Consider the following 22,398-nt stretch of genomic DNA (forward strand, 5'->3'; position numbering starts at 1 on the left):
GATGTGTTGACAAATGTTTTTAATTTTGTTTGACTTTTTTAAAATGTTTTATGTGTGTGTGTTTTGTTGTTTATTCTATTCTGTTGTTGTCCTTTTATTTAAAAAAAATGCAAATAAAAAAAAACAAAAAAACGCTCAATTTCGTCTCTTTTCGTTTCTTTTTTTCTCTTTTTTCTCCTTTTTTTCTCCTTGAATTCTTGAATCTTGAATGTTTTTTGGCGACTGTCTCTTTAAATCTCCACATGGGCGGGGCTCCTCTCCGGCCCCCTGATTGGTGGAGAGGGGTTTCTACGTCACGGCAGCAGCAGTGATTCCAGCTGGAGGAAGAGACTTCACTTCCGTGATCAAACTCATGTTTCTCCCCGGGATTAGGCTCTAAAACCCGGGGTTCTGGTTCTAATCCCCGGTCCGGGACCCGGAGCTCATGCTGATCCGGGAACCCTGAAATCTCGCGAGAGGAGCCAGCTGAACAGGTGAGAACCAGGCTAAAGCTACAGCTAAAGCTGGACCGCACTTCCGGGTCACCCCGGTGACGTCACTCACCTGTCACTCCGGTGATTGACAGGTGAGTGACAGGTGAGCAGAGCTGGTAGAGGAGCCAAAAACTGTACTCAAGTAAAAGTACTGTTACTTCAGAATAATATGACTCAAGTAGAAGTAAAAAATATCATCCAAATAATTACTGGAGTAAAAGTAAAAAAGTACTTGGTGAAAAAACCAGTGGCGTCAATTCAGTCTTACTAAGGTTTGGCAAAGTTAGGAGTCACAGAATTAACTAGAGTATCAATAACACGTCCAGCTAATACTCATCACAGAAGTTTATGTATCTGATCTGTGGTCAAGAAAACTGGAACTTTTTACAATGCAGTCTCACTCACTGTAAAAACTCTACATCTTACCAGGAATATTTCTCTTATTTCTAGTTAAAATGTCTCATTTTTAGTCATTTTTAGTCTCATTACACTTAAAACAAGAATCATCACCAGAAAAATAACTTGCTATTTGACCATTTTTACCTGTTTCAAGTAAATTTTCACTAATAAGTAGAAAAATCTGCCAGTGGAACAAGATTTATCTTCTCATTACAAGCAAAAAAATCTTGTTCCACTGGCAGATTTTTCTACTTATTTTAAGTGAAAATCTACTTGAAACAGGTGAAAATGGTTGTTTTTGAGTCTTGTCTTAAATGTAATGATATTTTTTTTACTAAAATGAGACATTTTAACTAGAAATAAGACAAATATTCTTGTTAAGATTGTGAGTTTTTGCAGTGTAAAATAACTAGTGAAATCCATCATGTTGTTCTGATTTGCATTTGTAGTTATTCTATATATTAAGTAATAGAATAATCAATACAAATAGACAGAGTAATTCCATAAATGTATTTAAAAAACAAACATGTACATTTCCCCTGAAGCCGCGGCTGCAGGACCTTCAGACCCGACTGACGGCCCTGGAAAAAACTACTCGAGTACTGAGTAACTGTTGAGTAACGGCTGATTTATTTTTTTAACACAACCATTCAAACAGACAAAAGTACAAAATAATCATCTTCAGGCAAATTAAATCAATAAAATAAATTAAAATTAATAAAAAAAATAGCTTAAATTAAAATAATCTCAAAATTAATTCAAGTACTTTAATAAATAATAAAATAATAACAGAATAAAAAAATAAATTAAGCACAAGTAGCACAGAATGGTCAGCCTTTGTACTTTTCTTTTTTAACCAGAACTAGAACAAACATGAACTCATAGAAACTCTGTGTGTGTTTGAGTCTGTGTAAATGTGACAAAACATGCAAAAACTAACATTTAGTCTGTGTAAATGTGACAAAACATGCAAAAACTAACGTTTAGTCTGTGTAAATGTGATAAAACATGCAAAAACTAACATTTAGTCTGTGTAAATGTGACAAAACATGCAAAAACTAACATTTAGTCTGTGTAAATGTGATAAAACATGCAAAAACTAACGTTTAGTCTGTGTAAATGTGATAAAACATGCAAAAAAAAACATTTAGTCTGTGTAAATGTGACAAAACATGCAAAAACTAACATTTAGTCTGTGTAAATGTGACAAAACATGCAAAAACTAACATTTAATCTGTGTAAATGTGACAAAACATGCAAAAACAAACGTTTAGTCTGTGTAAATGTGATAAAACATGCAAAAACTAACATTTAGTCTGTGTAAATGTGATAAAACATGCAAAAACTAACATTTAGTCTGTGTAAATGTGACAAAACGTGCAAAAACTAACATTTAGTCTGTGTAAATGTGATAAAACATGCAAAAACTAACATTTAATCTGTGTAAATGTGACAAAACGTGCAAAAACAAACATTTAGTCTGTGTAAATGTGACAAAACATGCAAAAACTAACATTTAGTCTGTGTAAATGCGACAAAACGGTCAAAAACTAACGTTTAGTCTGTGTAAATGTGATAAAACATGCAAAAACTAAAGTTTAGTCTGTGTAAATGTGACAAAACATGCAAAAACTAACATTTAATCTGTGTAAATGTGACAAAACGTGCAAAAACAAACATTTAGTCTGTGTAAATGTGACAAAACATGCAAAAACTAACATTTAGTCTGTGTAAATGCGACAAAACGGTCAAAAACTAACGTTTAGTCTGTGTAAATGTGATAAAACATGCAAAAACTAACATTTAATCTGTGTAAATGTGACAAAACGTGCAAAAACAAACATTTAGTCTGTGTAAATGTGACAAAACATGCAAAAACTAACATTTAGTCTGTGTAAATGCGACAAAACGGTCAAAAACTAACGTTTAGTCTGTGTAAATGTGATAAAACATGCAAAAACTAAAGTTTAGTCTGTGTAAATGTGACAAAACATGCAAAAACTAACATTTAGTCTGTGTAAATGTGTTAAAACATGCAAAAAAAAACATTTAGTCTGTGTAAATGTGACAAAACATGCAAAAACTAACATTTAGTCTGTGTAAATGTGATAAAACATGCAGAAACAAACATTTAGTCTGTGTAAATGTGACAAAACATGCAAAAAAAAACATTTAGTCTGTGTAAATGTGACAAAACATGCAAAAACTAACATTTAGTCTGTGTAAATGTGACAAAACATGCAAAAACTAACATTTAGTCTGTGTAAATGTGACAAAACATGCAAAAACTAACATTTAGTCTGTGTAAATGTGATAAAACATGCAAAAACTAACATTTAGTCTGTGTAAATGTGACAAAATATGCAAAAACAAACATTTAGTCTGTGTAAATGTGATAAAACATGTAAAAACTAACATTTAGTCTGTGTAAATGTGATAAAACATGCAAAAACTAACGTTTAGTCTGTGTAAATGTGATAAAACATGCAAAAACTAACATTTAGTCTGTGTAAATGTGATAAAACATGCAAAAACTAACATTTAGTCTGTGTAAATGTGACAAAACGTGCAAAAACTAACATTTAGTCTGTGTAAATGTGATAAAACATGCAAAAACTAACATTTAATCTGTGTAAATGTGACAAAACGTGCAAAAACAAACATTTAGTCTGTGTAAATGTGACAAAACATGCAAAAACTAACATTTAGTCTGTGTAAATGCGACAAAACGGTCAAAAACTAACGTTTAGTCTGTGTAAATGTGATAAAACATGCAAAAACTAAAGTTTAGTCTGTGTAAATGTGACAAAACATGCAAAAACTAACATTTAGTCTGTGTAAATGTGATAAAACATGCAAAAAAAAACATTTAGTCTGTGTAAATGTGTTAAAACATGCAAAAAAAAACATTTAGTCTGTGTAAATGTGATAAAACATGCAGAAACAAACATTTAGTCTGTGTAAATGTGACAAAACATGCAAAAAAAAACATTTAGTCTGTGTAAATGTGATAAAACGTGCAAAAACTAACATTTAGTCTGTGTAAATGTGACAAAACATGCAAAAACTAACATTTAGTCTGTGTAAATGTGATAAAACATGCAAAAACTAAAGTTTAGTCTGTGTAAATGTGACAAAACATGCAAAAACTAACATTTAGTCTGTGTAAATGTGACAAAACATGCAAAAACTAACATTTAGTCTGTGTAAATGTGACAAAACATGCAAAAACTAACATTTAGTCTGTGTAAATGTGACAAAACATGCAAAAACTAACATTTAGTCTGTGTAAATGTGATAAAACATGCAAAAACTAACATTTAGTCTGTGTAAATGTGACAAAACATGCAAAAACTAACGTTTAGTCTGTGTAAATGTGACAAAACATGCAAAAACTAACATTTAGTCTGTGTAAATGTGACAAAACATGCAAAAACTAACATTTAGTCTGTGTAAATGTGACAAAACATGCAAAAACTAACATTTAGTCTGTGTAAATGTGATAAAACATGCAAAAACTAACATTTAGTCTGTGTAAATGTGATAAAACATGCAAAAACTAACATTTAGTCTGTGTAAATGTGATAAAACATGCAAAAACTAACATTTTTACCAAAGAATCACCAGTGATTCATGAGATTGACGCGTACGTGGATAAAAGGGATAAAAGAAAAGTAACAGCTCAACGTTCCTAATGTAGCGGAGGAAGAGGAACAGTTTCTTCTTCACAAATCTACTCAAGTAAAAGTAAAAAGTATAGTGATTCAAAACTACTCCTAAAAGTACAACATTTACCAAAACTTACTCAAGTAAATGGAACGGAGTAAACTGGTTACTACCAACTCTGCAGGTGAGTGAGTGGGGAAGTTGGTCCCAGGTTCACACACACACACACACACGCACGCACGCACACGCACACACACACATATACACACACATACACACACACACACTTTGTACTTTTCTTTTTTAACCAGAACTAGAACAAACATGAACTCATAGAAACTCTGTGTGTGTTTGAGTCTGTGTAAATGTGACAAAACATGTAAAAACTAACATTTAGTCTGTGTAAATGTGACAAAACATGCAAAAACTAACATTTAGTCTGTGTAAATGTGACAAAACATGCAAAAACTAACATTTAGTCTGTGTAAATGTGACAAAACATGCAAAAACTAACATTTAGTCTGTGTAAATGTGACAAAACATGCAAAAACTAACATTTAGTCTGTGTAAATGTGATAAAACATGCAAAAACTAACATTTAGTCTGTGTAAATGTGACAAAACATGCAAAAACTAACATTTAGTCTGTGTAAATGTGATAAAACATGCAAAAACTAACATTTAGTCTGTGTAAATGTGACAAAACATGCAAAAACTAACATTTAGTCTGTGTAAATGTGATAAAACATGCAAAAACTAACATTTAGTCTGTGTAAATGTGATAAAACATGCAAAAACTAACATTTAGTCTGTGTAAATGTGATAAAACATGCAAAAACTAACATTTAGTCTGTGTAAATGTGACAAAACATGCAGAAACTAACATTTAGTCTGTGTAAATGTGACAAAACATGCAAAAACTAACATTTAGTCTGTGTAAATGTGACAAAACATGCAAAAACTAACATTTAGTCTGTGTAAATGTGACAAAACATGCAAAAACTAACATTTAGTCTGTGTAAATGTGATAAAACATGCAAAAACTAAAGTTTAGTCTGTGTAAATGTGACAAAACATGCAAAAACTAACATTTAGTCTGTGTAAATGTGACAAAACATGCAAAAACTAACATTTAGTCTGTGTAAATGTGACAAAACATGCAAAAACTAACATTTAGTCTGTGTAAATGTGACAAAACATGCAAAAACTAACATTTAGTCTGTGTAAATGTGATAAAACATGCAAAAACTAACATTTAGTCTGTGTAAATGTGACAAAACATGCAAAAACTAACATTTAGTCTGTGTAAATGTGATAAAACATGCAAAAACTAACATTTAGTCTGTGTAAATGTGATAAAACATGCAAAAACTAACATTTAGTCTGTGTAAATGTGATAAAACATGCAAAAACTAACATTTAGTCTGTGTAAATGTGACAAAACATGCAGAAACTAACATTTAGTCTGTGTAAATGTGACAAAACATGCAAAAACTAACATTTAGTCTGTGTAAATGTGACAAAACATGCAAAAACTAACATTTAGTCTGTGTAAATGTGACAAAACATGCAAAAACTAACATTTAGTCTGTGTAAATGTGATAAAACATGCAAAAACTAAAGTTTAGTCTGTGTAAATGTGACAAAACATGCAAAAACTAACATTTAGTCTGTGTAAATGTGATAAAACATGCAAAAACTAACATTTAGTCTGTGTAAATGTGACAAAACATGCAAAAACTAACGTTTAGTCTGTGTAAATGTGACAAAACATGCAAAAACTAACATTTAGTCTGTGTAAATGTGATAAAACATGCAAAAACTAACATTTAGTCTGTGTAAATGTGATAAAACATGCAAAAACTAACATTTAGTCTGTGTAAATGTGACAAAACATGCAAAAACTAACATTTAGTCTGTGTAAATGTGACAAAACATTTAGTCTGTGTAAATGTGACAAAACATGCAAAAACTAACATTTAGTCTGTGTAAATGTGACAAAACATGCAGAAACTAACATTTAGTCTGTGTAAATGTGATAAAACATTTAATCTGTGTAAATGTGATAAAACATGCAAAAACTAACATTTAGTCTGTGTAAATGTGACAAAACATGCAAAAACTAACGTTTAGTCTGTGTAAATGTGATAAAACATGCAAAAACTAACATTTAGTCTGTGTAAATGTGACAAAACATTTAGTCTGTGTAAATGTGACAAAACATGCAAAAACGAACGTTTAGTCCGTGTAAATGTGACAAAACATGCAAAAACTAACATTTAGTCTGTGTAAATGTGACAAAACATGCAAAAACTAACGTTTAGTCTGTGTAAATGTGACAAAACGTGCAAAAACTAACATTTAGTCTGTGTAAATGTGACAAAACATGCAGAAACAAACATTTAGTCTGTGTAAATGTGACAAAACATGCAAAAACTAACATTTAGTCTGTGTAAATGTGACAAAACATGCAAAAACTAACATTTAGTCTGTGTAAATGTGATAAAACATGCAAAAACTAACGTTTAGTCTGTGTAAATGTGACAAAACATGCAAAAACTAACATTTAATCTGTGTAAATGTGATAAAACATGCAAAAACTAACATTTAGTCTGTGTAAATGTGACAAAACATGCAAAAACTAACATTTAGTCTGTGTAAATGTGATAAAACATGCAAAAACTAACATTTTTACCAAAGAATCACCAGTGATTCATGAGATTGACGCGTACGTGGATAAAAGGGATAAAAGAAAAGTAACAGCTCAACGTTCCTAATGTAGCGGAGGAAGAGGAACAGTTTCTTCTTCACAAATCTACTCAAGTAAAAGTAAAAAGTATAGTGATTCAAAACTACTCCTAAAAGTACAACATTTACCAAAACTTACTCAAGTAAATGGAACGGAGTAAACTGGTTACTACCAACTCTGCAGGTGAGTGAGTGGGGAAGTTGGTCCCAGGTTCACACACACACACACACACGCACGCACACGCACACACACACATATACACACACATACACACACACACACTTTGTACTTTTCTTTTTTAACCAGAACTAGAACAAACATGAACTCATAGAAACTCTGTGTGTGTTTGAGTCTGTGTAAATGTGACAAAACATGTAAAAACTAACATTTAGTCTGTGTAAATGTGACAAAACATGCAAAAACTAACATTTAGTCTGTGTAAATGTGACAAAACATGCAAAAACTAACATTTAATCTGTGTAAATGTGACAAAACATGCAAAAACTAACATTTAGTCTGTGTAAATGTGACAAAACATGTAAAAACTAACATTTAGTCTGTGTAAATGTGACAAAACATGCAAAAACTAACATTTAGTCTGTGTAAATGTGACAAAACATGCAGAAACTAACATTTAGTCTGTGTAAATGTGACAAAACATGCAAAAACTAAAGTTTAGTCTGTGTAAATGTGATAAAACATGCAAAAACTAACATTTAGTCTGTGTAAATGTGATAAAACATGCAAAAACTTTTATCCCAAAGAAACACCAGTGATTCATGAGATTGACGCGTACGTGGATAAAAGGGATAAAAGAAAAGTAACAGCTCAACGTTCCTAATGTAGCGGAGGAAGAGGAACAGTTTCTTCTTCACAAATCTACTCAAGTAAAAGTAAAAAGTATAGTGATTCAAAACTACTCCTAAAAGTACAACATTTACCAAAACTTACTCAAGTAAATGGAACGGAGTAAACTGGTTACTACCAACTCTGCAGGTGAGTGAGTGGGGAAGTTGGTCCCAGGTTCACACACACACACACACACGCACGCACGCACACGCACACACACACATATACACACACATACACACACACACACTTTGTACTTTTCTTTTTTAACCAGAACTAGAACAAACATGAACTCATAGAAACTCTGTGTGTGTTTGAGTCTGTGTAAATGTGACAAAACATGTAAAAACTAACATTTAGTCTGTGTAAATGTGACAAAACATGCAAAAACTAACATTTAGTCTGTGTAAATGTGACAAAACATGCAAAAACTAAAGTTTAGTCTGTGTAAATGTGATAAAACATGCAAAAACTAACATTTAGTCTGTGTAAATGTGATACAACATGCAAAAACTAACATTTAGTCTGTGTAAATGTGATAAAACATGCAAAAACTAACATTTAGTCTGTGTAAATGTGATAAAACATGCAAAAACTAACATTTAATCTGTGTAAATGTGACAAAACATGCAAAAACTAACATTTAGTCTGTGTAAATGTGACAAAACATGCAAAAACTAACATTTAGTCTGTGTAAATGTGACAAAACATGCAAAAACTAACATTTAGTCTGTGTAAATGTGATAAAACATGCAAAAACTAACATTTAGTCTGTGTAAATGTGACAAAACATGCAAAAACTAAAGTTTAGTCTGTGTAAATGTGATAAAACATGCAAAAACTAACATTTAGTCTGTGTAAATGTGACAAAACATGCAAAAACTAACATTTAGTCTGTGTAAATGTGACAAAACATGCAAAAACTAACATTTAGTCTGTGTAAATGTGACAAAACATGCAAAAACTAACATTTAGTCTGTGTAAATGTGACAAAACATGCAAAAACTAACATTTAGTCTGTGTAAATGTGACAAAACATGCAAAAACTAACATTTAGTCTGTGTAAATGTGATAAAACATGCAAAAACTAACATTTAGTCTGTGTAAATGTGATAAACATGCAAAAACTAACATTTAGTCTGTGTAAATGTGACAAAACATGCAAAAACTAACATTTAGTCTGTGTAAATGTGACAAAACATGCAAAAACTAACATTTAGTCTGTGTAAATGTGACAAAACATGCAAAAACTAACATTTAGTCTGTGTAAATGTGACAAAACATGCAAAAACTAACATTTAGTCTGTGTAAATGTGATAAAACATGCAAAAACTAACATTTAGTCTGTGTAAATGTGACAAAACATGCAAAAACAAACATTTAGTCTGTGTAAATGTGATAAAACATGCAAAAACTAACATTTAGTCTGTGTAAATGTGACAAAACATGCAAAAACTAACATTTAGTCTGTGTAAATGTGACAAAACATGCAAAAACTAACATTTAGTCTGTGTAAATGTGACAAAACATGCAAAAACGAACGTTTAGTCCGTGTAAATGTGACAAAACATGCAAAAACTAACATTTAGTCTGTGTAAATGTGACAAAACATGCAAAAACTAACGTTTAGTCTGTGTAAATGTGACAAAACGTGCAAAAACTAACATTTAGTCTGTGTAAATGTGACAAAACATGCAGAAACAAACATTTAGTCTGTGTAAATGTGACAAAACATGCAAAAACTAACATTTAGTCTGTGTAAATGTGACAAAACATGCAAAAACTAACATTTAGTCTGTGTAAATGTGATAAAACATGCAAAAACTAACGTTTAGTCTGTGTAAATGTGACAAAACATGCAAAAACTAACATTTAATCTGTGTAAATGTGATAAAACATGCAAAAACTAACATTTAGTCTGTGTAAATGTGACAAAACATGCAAAAACTAACATTTAGTCTGTGTAAATGTGATAAAACATGCAAAAACTAACATTTTTACCAAAGAATCACCAGTGATTCATGAGATTGACGCGTACGTGGATAAAAGGGATAAAAGAAAAGTAACAGCTCAACGTTCCTAATGTAGCGGAGGAAGAGGAACAGTTTCTTCTTCACAAATCTACTCAAGTAAAAGTAAAAAGTATAGTGATTCAAAACTACTCCTAAAAGTACAACATTTACCAAAACTTACTCAAGTAAATGGAACGGAGTAAACTGGTTACTACCAACTCTGCAGGTGAGTGAGTGGGGAAGTTGGTCCCAGGTTCACACACACACACACACACACGCACGCACACGCACACACACACATATACACACACACACACACACACACACACACGCTCAACAATCTTTACAAAATATACACAACAGTACAAAAAAGGTATAAAAAAGTATATCTTAAAAAAACCAAAACAATAAATAGCTAAGTAATTAAAAAAGGCAATGTAAAAAAGAAGTACTAAACCTGAAAAAGGAATAATATATAAATGTGCAAAGAGACAAAAATACCAGTGATGTTTTTAGAGAGAGAAGGTTATTACACTTTTAAACTGAACTTGTGGAGAGACGTGAGACATTACTGGAAGAAAAAGCAACATAATATATATATATATATATACATATATATGTATATATATATATATATATATATATATATATATATATATATATATATATATACATATATATGTATATATATATATATATATATATATATATATATATATATATATACATATGTATGTATATATATATATATATATATATATATACTAGCCAACTCTGTCCAACCTCAGACCAACTTCACATTCAGGTGACCCTGCTGGCTGGAGGAGGCGGGGTCAGGGCTCACCTGTCCCCCCCTGTCCCCCCATCCCCCCAGGTGCAGGTGTGTCTCACCTGTCCCCCCAGGTCTCACCTGTCCCCCCTCTATCCCCCCCCCTGACCTGGTACCTCCCCCCCAGGTGCAGGTGTGTCTCACCTGTCCCCCCCTGTCCCCCCCGTGTCCCCCAGGACTGATGCCGGGCGTCTCCATGATGACGGAGCTGGACCACCAGAGACGTTTCCAGGCCGCCGTGGACGTGATCCAGAACCTTCCCAAGGACGGTGAGTGGAACCAGAACCAACGGTGAAGTAGGATAATGCTACATGCTAAAGCTACATGCTAAAGCTACATGCTAAAGCTCCGTGGACGGCTGCACCTTCCACCTTCATCAGCTAAACTCATCCAAATATCTGGTTTTCTCTGGAAACCTTTTATAATCTAAATACACGGTTCCTGAAGTGTTTTGTAGGTAGATGTAAAGCTAGTTAGATAAAGTTAGCCTAGCCCTACCTGATCCTGATGTCATGTTAGCCTTGCTAGCCTCTAACATAATCTCCTCTGCAGGCTCGTACCGGCCCGGCTACGACGTGATGCTACGTTTCTACAGCCTGTACAAGCAGGCCGTCTGCGGGCCCTGCTCCGTCCCCCGACCCGGGTTCTGGGACCCGGTGGGGAGATACAAGTGGTGAGTAAGTCCAGCAGAACCAGTAGTAGCAGTAGTACCAGTTATAGTACCAGTAGTACCAGTAGTAGCAGTAGTACCAGTAGAACTAGACCCGGGTTCAGACCCGGGTTCTGGGACCCGGTGGGGAGATACAAGTGGTGAGTAAGTCCAGCAGTAACGGTGGATGAAGAAAACTTGGTCCTAGACCTGGTCCAGGATCAGGTCTAGGACAAATAAAAACAAAAAACGCACGCACGAAAAAAAGTCGAGAAAAAAGTCGAAATGTCAAGAAAAACGTTGAAATTTTGAGAAAAAAGTAGAGAAAAAAGTTGAAATTTTGAGAAAAAAGTTGAAATTTTGAGAAAAAAGTTGAAATTTTGAGAAAAAAGTTGAAATTTTGAGAAAAAAGTTGAGAAAAAAGTTGAGAAAAAAGTTGAAATGTCGAGAAAAAAGTTGAGAAAAAAGTTTAATTTTTGAGAAAAAAGTCGAGAAAAAAGTTAAATTTTTGAGAAAAAAGTCGAGAAAAAAGTTGAAATTTTGAGAAAAAAGTCGAGAAAAAACTTGAAATTTTGAGAAAAGGTTGAGAAAAAAGTGTATTAAGTACTTGAAAAAAGTAACTAAGTAAAAGTAGAAATACCACAACTGAAAAAGACTTTGGTAAAAGTTAAAGTCACCCGTAAGAAAATTACTGGAGTAAAAGTCTTAAAAAGTAGCTCACATTAAATGTACTTAAGTATCAAAAGTATCTTGTGAAAAAATATACTCAAGTATCAAAAGTAAAAGTACAAGTATTTTATAGTAAACATGAAAAGAAGCAGCACAACAAGAAAAATTATCCTTCCCTTGTTTTTATTTTACTTTCAGGTGAATGAAATGTGGTTTAGAATAAAACACCAAAATATAATTATTTTACTTTGTAACGAGTAACGAGGTGGAAAATGTCAAAGTAACAAAGTAAAAGTATATTTTTTAACTTGTAAATGTAGTGAAGTAAAAGTAAAAGTCCTGATTAAAACCTCTGTCCAGCAGTATCAGAGTCATGCTAGTTCCTAATGCTAGCTCGTTAGGAGCTAGCATGACTGTACCAGAGTCATGCTAGTTCCTAACGCTAGCTCGTTAGGAGCTAGCATGACTGTACCAGAGTCATGCTAGTTCCTAATGCTAGCTCGTTAGGAGCTAGCATGACTGTACCAGAGTCATGCTAGTTCCTAATGCTAGCTCGTTAGGAGCTAGCATGACTGTACCAGAGTCATGCTAGTTCCTAACGCTAGCTCGTTAGGAGCTAGCATGACTGTACCAGAGTCATGCTAGTTCCTAACGCTAGCTCGTTAGGAGCTAGCATGACTGTACCAGAGTCATGCTAGTTCCTAATGCTAGCTCGTTAGGAGCTAGCATGATTGTACCAGAGTCATGCTAGTTCCTAACACTAGCTCGTTAGGAGCTAGCATGATTGTACCAGAGTACAGTATGTGTGTGTGTGTGTGTGTGTGTGTGTGTGTGTGTGTGTGTGTGTGTGTGTGTGTGTGTGTGTGTGTGTGTGTGTGTGTGTGTGTGTGTGTGTGTGTGTGTGTGTGTGTGTGTGTGTGTGTGTGTGTGTGTGTTACAGGGATGCGTGGAGTCGTCTGGGCTCCATGACCCGAGAAACGGCCATGGCGGCATACGTGGAGGAGATGAAGAACGTAGCTCGGGAGGTACGTTCATTCATTCATTCATTCATTCATTCATTCATTCATTCATTCATTCATTCATTCATTCAGACTAAATCCATCCATTAAACCTGTGTCATGAGTGTTATCTGCATATAAGTTGACATTTGTATTTGTCTTTATTGTAAAGACTAGTACTACTTTATTTATCTGTATCAATATCGATACAGATATATCCTAGGTCTCTTAGGTCTAAGATGAGGTCTTGGGTCTGACCTGGTCCTAGACAAAAAAAAAACATAAAAAACACACAAAAAAATGCACGCACGCACGGAAAAAAGGAAAAAAGTCACAAAAGTCAAGAAAAAAGTCGATATGTCGAGAAAAAAGTCAAAATTTTGAGAAAAAAGTCGAGAAAAAAAGTGGAAATGTTGAGAAAATAATTGAAATGTTGAGAAATGAAGGCGAAATGTCAAACGCACGCATGCACGAAAAAACGCACAAAAAAACGCACGAAAAACGTACGAAAAAACGCGCGCACACACGAAAAAACACACGCACTCACGAAAAAACATACGGAGAAACGCACACACACACGAAAAAACGCACGCATGCACGAAAAAACGTACGGAAAAACACACGAAAAAAAGGACGAAAAAACGCACGAACACGCGAAAAAACACACGCACTCACGAAAAAACATACGGAAAAACGCACACACACACCAAAAAACGCAGGCACGCACGAAAAAATGTACGAAAAAACGCCCGAAAAAAGGCATGCACTCACGAAAAAACGCCTGAAAAAACGCACGCACACACGGAAAAACGTACAAAAAAACGCAAGCATGCACGAAAAAACGCACAAAAAAACGCATGCACACACGAAAAAACGCACGCATGCACAAAAAAACGTACGGAAAAACGTACGAAAAAACGCACGCACACACGAAAAAACGCACCAGAAACGCAACGAACCAGACCTCCGCCTCTCTCTTACGGGTTACGTCTAGGACCTGGTCCTGGTCCTAGACGTGGTCCTAGACCTGGTCCTAGACCTGGTCCAAGACCTGGTCCTAGACCTGGTTCTAGACCTGGTTCTAGACCAGGTCTAGGACCAGGTCTAAGGTCTAAGCTGGCCCCTGTTTCAGGTCCTGGACTCCCTCCCGGTGAACCAGACCACCGCCTCTCTCTTCCACCACTTTGAACCTCTTTACCTGGTGATTGACGACATGCCCCGCCCCCCGGACTCACTGCTCGCGCTCAGAGGAGGTTGGTGGCCCCGCCCACTTACACACACACACACACACATCTACACACACACACACACACACACAGAGGAGGTTGGTGGCCCCGCCCACTTACACACACAAATACATACACACACACACACACACACACACACACACACACACACACATACATCTACACACACACACACACAGAGGAGGTTGGTGGCCCCGCCCACTTACACACACAAATACATACATACACACACTCACACACACACACACACACACACACACACACACACACACACACACACACACACACACACACACACACACATCTACACACACATATATCAGAATCAGGTTTATTATTTCAGCTTGAAATAATAGAAAACTGTTTTTGACTTCGGATACACCGGCGGTGACACAATGGTTTTGTGCGCCTGTTTTTCCAAGGGTAACACTGGGATGGGCGGGGGGGGGGGGGGGGGGGGGGAGAAAAAACATCTTCACACTGAGTATAATACACAGTGCACCCGGCACGGTGCATCCAAGTGATCGCCGCGGCTTCGTGACGCTCGAAACCCAGAGACTGTTGGGGGGGGCTGATAAGAGGGGGGGGCGAGGAAGGTGTTGAGTTGAGGGAGGTGGTTATCAGCAAGTGTGTGTAGCGGTAAGTCCGTGAACTTCGCCCAGAGCTGCTCCTCAGCCAAATGTCCTTGATGTTATCAGACGGCTCGGTCAGTTCTGAAACAGGTCCACAGGTGTTCCTGAGAGGGGAGGGTTAGTGGGGGCAGAGTCACTAGTTTACATTCCACCAGGGAGATTGTGACTGGAGCGATCGGCCAAAAACCGCCCTGTCAAGGTCAGATTATAGAATCAACAATTATATTGCAAAACACACATACACACACACACAATATAAATTAAATGTTAATATTTAAGCAAGTCATCCCGACAGGCCGTGGTATAAGATCATTATAGCACAGTTAACAACCAATCAGATCATTATACCACAGTTAACAACCAATCAGATCATTATACCACAGTTAACAACCAATCAGATCATTATAGCACAGTTAACAACCAATCAGATCATTATACCACAGTTAACAACCAATCAGATCATTATACCACAGTTAACAACCAATCAGATCATTATACCACAGTTAACAACCAATCAGATCATTATACCACAGTTAACAACCAATCAGATCATTATACCACAGTTAACAACCAATCAGATTGCAGGATTCCACCTTTCTGTTTTATAATGGTATTTTTATGTCTCAGAGGGCCCTGCAGAGACCCGGTCCCCCGGCGGTCCTGCAGAGACCCGGTCCACCGAGGGTCCTGCAGAGACCCGGTCCCCCGGTGGTCCTGCAGAGACTCTGCAGGTCCAGGAACCCGCCCAAGACCAGGACCCGCCTGAACCTGCAGGCCCCGGCAGCAACGGTAGGTCTCTGGTTCCCCGTCCAACCCCGATCAGGTTCTACCCTGATGGTCCTGACCCGGTTTGTGCTCCCCAGAACCGGACCGGCAGACCAGGACAGACCCGGACTCTGTGGTCCCAGAGGGCCCGGTGGTCCCAGAGGCCCCGGCGGTCTCGGACGGCCCGGTGGTCCCGGACGCCCCGGCGGTCACCAGCGACTCGGAGACTGAGGTCTTCTGTGACTCGGTGGACTCGGTGGAGCAGCTGAGCTACGTCCGGGTAAGAACCGCTCCCTGGTCCTGCTGGGTCCACGTTGGTCCAGCCCGGTCCAGCTGGACCCAGCAGGACCACCTCGGTCCACCTCGGACCAGGTCGGCCCAGCCTGGTCCAGGTGAATGAATGAATGAATGAATGAATGAATGAATGAATGAATGAATGAATGAATGAATGAATGAATGAATGAATGAATGAATGAATGAATGAATGAATGAATGAATGAATGAATGAATGAATAGCCTTTATTGTCGCCGGTCTGGCGTCCCGGCACAGTGAGATGAACCAGTACAACCATCAGGACAAAACAAATAACATACGACATGATTGACTGGTGAGAACAGATCAGAGAAAGGACGACACTGGGGAGGGAGGAGGGAAAAAAGGCACTTTTACACTGTGTGTAAATACACAGTGTGAAAGTAAAAAACACCTCTGCACAGAAAGCAACATGACAAATTTAACATCACAAGACTTGCACTTGTGTATGTGTGTGTGTGTGTGTGTGTGTGTGTGTGTGGGGGGGGGGGGGGTTCAGGGGCGGGGGGATCCCGGCACAGTACTCCAAGTGTTATCAGACGGTTTGGTCAGTTCTGAAACAGGTCCACAGATGTTCCTGAGAGGGGAGGGCTAGTGGGGGCAGAGTCACCTTGTTTACATTCCACCAGGGAGATTGTGACCAGAGCGATCGGCCAAAACCGCCCTGTCAAGGTCAGATTATAGAATTAACAATTATATTGAAAACAGACTCAGTAATGTTCCGTCTGACTTCAGTCTCTGGTTCATCAATGGCGACTCCAATCAGATGAATTTGTGATCAATTCCCGCCAAGCCGAGCTTCCAACTTCTCCAAGGTTTATCCATCTTACCAATGAGCTCAAAGACGCCGCCAGCCTGAGATTCTGTTCAAGAATCACATCCAGCTTACGGCTTTGCTCCCCCAACGTTAAAGTCTGAGTGTTGATCACCTTGCTTGATCCTTCAGCCACGTCCGGCAGCTCTGAAAGAGCCAGAACAGCTGTCGACGACTTACGCGTTTGTCGGTAGACCAGGAATCCCCCTCCTCCGATCAAGAGAAATCCTGCTATCATTAATCCAATTATGAAGCATCTTCAACGTCCTCGACAGACAGGATCACCAAACACAACGGTCTCCAGTGTTTCCAGGAATCCATTGTGTATCCGGCAAAAAATACCCTCTGACTTCTGGTTGTGCTGAGAGACCAGTTAATCAATTCCATGATTGTAGAGTTTGGGAGGAGTGAAAAGGAGAGACTCTGAAGACGAGACAGGACAGAAGCAGCAGCAGGACAGATAGATAAGGGAGAGGAGCAGAGAAGAGTCTGCCTTCGTCGAGAGCCGGACGAAGAATATGGTCTAAGAGAACCCTCTTTTCTGGCCCTGCAGGTCTCGGCCAGGAAGTCCAACGGTTTCCAGAACGGTCTGGTGGCCCTGCAGACCGTGCAGACCCCCCCGGACTCCCCGGACCAGCTAGAACCCGGTCTGGGACCAGGACTGGGGGGCCGGCAGGTGGGAGCCGGAGCAGGGGGGGAAGGGGGGGACCAGAAGGGCCAGGGACCCCCCAGGAGGAACCAGGACCGGGACCGGGACGGATCCTACCACGGATGGAGAGAACGTAAGTGAAATAACCCAGACATGGACCAGGTCCAGATCTGGACCACCAGGGTCTGGTTCTACCCTAAAGCCTGGATTCTGGTTCTGCGTTAAATCCACGCAGAGCGTGCGCTGCAATGAGCTCCCCACGCCGTAGGTTAGCGGCTACGCGGCTAAACTAGGCTCTCCATAGCTACGCCGTAGCCTGCTAGCACATCCCAAAAAATTTACCTACGACCCAACGCAGACCGAGGGCTGTGATTGGTTCGCTTGGTAGCAACACATTTCCTGTTCCGGTTCGTGAAGCAGTCGTGAACTTCCAGCCTCTTTTCTTTGTGTGCGTGTGATTATTTTTTTTTTTATGGTTGTTTTAGTGTTTTACACAATAGTTGTCCTTAACTCTTTGATTCACTGTGACCGGAAAAAAGCCTGAAGCTAAACAAAGTATCGGTAACGGCTTCATTGCAACGGCGTTGCAATAAAGGCGTCACTGCAACGGCGTCGCAATAACAGCGTCGCAATAACGGAATCGCAGCAACGGCGTCGCAATAACGGCGTCGCAATAACGGCGTCGCGGCAACAGCGTCACAATAACGGCGTCGCGGCAACGGAATCGCGGCAACGGCGTCGCAATAACGGCGCAGCAATAACGGCGTTGCGGCAACGACGTCGCGGCAACAGCGTCGCAATAACGGCGTCGCGGCAACGGCGTCGCAATAACGGCATCGCGGCAACGGCGTCGTGGCAACAGCGTTGCAATAACGGCGTTGCAATAACGGCGTCGCAATAACGGCGTCACTGCAAACGGCGTCGCAATAACGGCTTTGCGGCAACAGCGTCGCAATAACGGCGTCGCGGCAACGGAATCGCGGCAACGGCGTCGCGGCAACCGCGTCGCAATAACGGCGTCGCAATAACGGCGTCGCAATAACGGCGTCGCAATAACAGCGTCACTGCAACGGCGCCGCAATAACGGTGTTGCGGCAACGGCGTCGCAATAACAGCGTCGCGGCAACAGCGACGCAATAACGACGTCGCGGCAACGGCGTCGCAATAACGGCGTCGCGGCAACGGCGTCGGGGCAACGGCGTCACGGCAACGGAGTCGCATTAACAGCGTCGCAGCAACGGCGTCGCGGCAACGGAATCGCGGCAACGGAATCGCGGCAACGGCGTCGCAATAACGGCGCCGCAATAACGGCGTCGCGGCAACGGCGTCGCGGCAACGGCGTCACTGCAACGGCGTCACTGCAACGGCGTCACTGCAACGGCGTCGCAATAACGGCGTCGCAATAACAGCGTCGCGGCAACGGCGTCGCAATAACAGCGTTCCGGCAACAGCGACGTAATAACGGCGTCGCGGCAACGGCGTCGCGGCAACGGCGTCGCAATAACGGCGTCGCAATAACGGCGTCGCAATAACGGCGCCGCAAAAACGGCGTCGCGGCAACGCATCGCAATAACGGCGTCACAATAACAGCGTCGCGGCAACGGCGCAGCAATAACGGCGTTGCGGCAACGGCGTCGCAATAACTGCGTCGCAATAACAGCGTCGCGGCAACTGCGCCGCAATAACGGCGTTGCGGCAACGGCGTCGCAATAACGGCGTCGCAATAACAGCGTCGCGGCAACAGCGACGCAATAACGACGTCGCGGCAACGGTGCCGCAATAACGGCGTCGCGGCAACGGCGTCGCAATAACGGCGTCGCAATAACGGCGTCGCAATAACGGGGTCGCAATAACGACGTCGCGGCAACGGCGTCGCGGCAACGGCGTGGCGGCAACAGCGTAGTCTCTGCGTTGCTTTAACACAGAACCCTAATCCAGGCTTAACTCTGGTCCTGGTTCCACCTTCACCTGTGCAGGTGGCGTCCCCCAGGGCAGCCCGAGGCGCTGGGCCCCCGGGGGTGGGGCCGGAGGAGGGGGCGGGGCCCCCGGGGCCGGAGGGGGCGGGGCCGGCCCAGGGGGCGTGGCCTCGGCCCAGCTGCAGCAGCAGATCATGGCGGCTCTGCGGCAGCTGAGGGACGACATGAGGAGCGTCATGGAGAGACTGGAGGCCGTGGAGCGGCTAGCGGCGGCGCAGGTGGGGCTAGTATAAAAACATTAATCTCCACATTCCCACTTCATTCACTAAAATGTAACTTTTTTCTCGACATTTCATCTTTTTTTCCTCGACATTTCAACTTTTTTCTTTTTTTTTTCTCAAAATTTCAACTTTTTTCTCAACATTTCAACTTTTTTCACAAAAATTTGACTTTTTTCTCGACATTTCGACCCGGTTCTAACCCAGTTCTGACCCTGGATCTGGTCCTGGTTCTGACCCGGTCCTGTTGTGTTGCAGGGCCCGGAGTGGAGGACGTGTCTCCAGTGTTCAGCTCCTCCTCCACAGGTGAGACCCGTCACATGACTTCCTGTCCGTTCTGATGGGGTTCTGGTTCTGGTTCTGGTTCTGGTTCTGGTTCCCGGACCTGGTCCTGGTTCCTAACCCTGGACCTGGACCTGGACCAGGATCATAAGGGGTGACCCTCCTTATGATAATAATAACTACGAGTAAACCTGCACTCTGAGAGCGGAGAGCTCTGCCAGGAACATAAGGCTCTATCAGGTCTTGTAAATACTGCAGAGCTAAGCCGTTTTGGGCTTTATACGCAAGTAATAACATTTTAAATTGTATTCTGAATTTTACGGGTAACCAATGGAGCGATGTCAGGGTCACCCTAACCCTGGTTCTGGTTGTGGTTCTGGTTCTGGTTTCTAACCCTGGTTCTGGTTCTGGTTCTAGGAGTCCCCCTGGTGGTCCCTGGACCTGCCCCCCCCCGCCCTCCTGCTGCTGCTGCTCTGGCCGTTTGCTGCTCAGGGACTGGTCCATTACCTGGTCCGGAGGAGGAGCCGGTCCTGAGACCCGGACCAGGACCGGTTCTGGTCCACCTGCTGGTCCTGCTGAGACCTGGACTCGGTTCTGGTGGAGGATCCGGAGACCTGGACTCTGGACTGAGAGGATCCGGTTCTGGTGGAGGACAGAGGGTCCAGCAGAACCTCTGGTCCTGGTTCTGGTCCAGGTCTGGACCGGATTCATGGACCTGGTTCTGGTTCTGGTCTGGACCGGATTCATGGACCGGATCCACTTTAATGTTTCTGTTAATAATAAATGTTGGTGAAGAACCAGGTCCTGGTCCAGGTCCTGGTTCTGGTTCTGGTCCTGGTTCTGGTTCTGGTCCTGGTTCCGGGGACACCCCCCTGTTTCCTGCCTCTGTTTCCCATGATGCATCACTGCTCCCATGATGCATTGCTGTTACGGTTCTGGGTTATTTCTGTAAAACTATAAACTGGAACGAGAAACAAACGTCACTTTGAAGGAAAAACGTGGTATTTTAATGTGAAAAACCGGGAAAGTAAGTTATAATATTTAAATTCACAGTTTTACACCTGAACAAATGTGTTTCCTTCTGTTAAAGAAAATATACATATTCTAATAATAAATAACCTGAACAGTGAAACGGAATGAAAATCAGTTTTTAAATGGTTTCAATTAAAATCATCATCATAATAATTAATAATAATTAATAATAATGAGTTTTCTTGTGGGTGTTTATGTTTATGTCATAATTGATCGGGGTTTCACTTCTGTTGTAAAAGACGATTTATAAATAAAGTTAAACTGAACTGAAAAAGTGGTGGATGTTTGTTAAACGAGTTCCTGCTGAGGATCGATCAATCAATCAATCGATCAATCGATCAATCAATCGATCGATCGATCAATCGATCAATCGATCGGTCCTTTGATCTGATCTGAACATCATTCAAGCAAGAAGCAAAAGTTATTCAGTTATATTATTATATGCTATTATAGTATTAGATATATTACTTTATATTATATCACATGTAGAGGAACCTCCCTTTTATCAGAAAAAGATTAACAGTTTTATATAATCATTGTCATTTTTAATAGCCCAGCTGTTTATCTGTAAAATGTGTAGGAATTGTTCAGTTTGTGATAAAACCATGAGTTTGGTAGAAACAGCCAAAGTTTCCCCAAAAGATCTGGACGTGGAGCCGTCGTGAATTTTCAACATGACGCCATGGCAGCCATGTTGAAAAATGGCCGCCAGAAATAGGTGTTTTCTAATGAGTCTACACTCTTCTTTTTTTGTCTTTTTTCCTCTTTTTTCGTCTTCTCTTTTTTCATCTTTTTCTCCTCTTTTTTTCTCTTTTTCCATATTTTTTTCCTCTTTTTCTCCTCTTTTTTCATCTTTTTTTCCTCTTTTTTCCATATTTTTTTCCTCTTTTTTTACATATTTTTTCACATTTTTTCCTATTTTTCTCTTTTTTTACATATTTTTCTCCTCTTTTTTCATCTTTTTTCCTATTTTTTCCAATTGTTTTACTGTTTTTTTTCCTCTTTTTCTCCTATTTTTTTCGTCTTTTTCTCCTCTTTTTTCCATATTTTTTCCCTATTTTTCTTCTTTTTTTTCTCTCTTTTTTCCATATTTTTCAAAATGGCCACCATGGGCGCCATGTCGAGAATTCACAACGGCTCCATGGCCAATTATCTTTGGAATGACTTTGGATATTTAT

At 39.9% G+C, this 22,398-nt stretch overlaps 1 protein-coding gene across 1 annotated transcript; it reads left to right on the forward strand.

Moving 5' to 3' along the window:
- Positions 1-309: 309 nt before the first annotated feature.
- On the forward strand, positions 310-20,995 carry LOC133419721 (acyl-CoA-binding domain-containing protein 4-like). Its single transcript, XM_061709123.1, has 11 exons — positions 310-473; positions 11,153-11,245; positions 11,529-11,649; positions 13,235-13,319; positions 14,425-14,545; positions 15,799-15,960; positions 16,035-16,216; positions 17,617-17,845; positions 19,689-19,906; positions 20,165-20,212; positions 20,606-20,995. The coding sequence occupies exons 2-11, from the start codon at positions 11,158-11,160 to the stop codon at positions 20,720-20,722; spliced, it is 1,371 nt and encodes a 456-aa protein (XP_061565107.1). The 5' UTR covers positions 310-473; positions 11,153-11,157; the 3' UTR covers positions 20,723-20,995.
- The last annotated feature ends 1,403 nt before the right edge of the window (positions 20,996-22,398 follow it).

Source organism: Cololabis saira, chromosome 19 (assembly GCF_033807715.1).
Source record: "Cololabis saira isolate AMF1-May2022 chromosome 19, fColSai1.1, whole genome shotgun sequence".
NCBI classification, from domain to species: Eukaryota; Metazoa; Chordata; class Actinopteri; order Beloniformes; family Belonidae; genus Cololabis; species Cololabis saira.

Coding starts and splice junctions, on each gene's coding strand:
- LOC133419721 (XM_061709123.1), top strand. CDS start 11,158: ATGCCGGGCGTCTCCATGATGACGGAGCTGGACCACCAGAGACGTTTC. Junction 15,961..16,034: donor TGCAGGCCCCGGCAGCAACG/GTAGGTCTCTGG, acceptor TGTGCTCCCCAG/AACCGGACCGGCAGACCAGG. Junction 19,907..20,164: donor AGCGGCTAGCGGCGGCGCAG/GTGGGGCTAGTA, acceptor GTTGTGTTGCAG/GGCCCGGAGTGGAGGACGTG.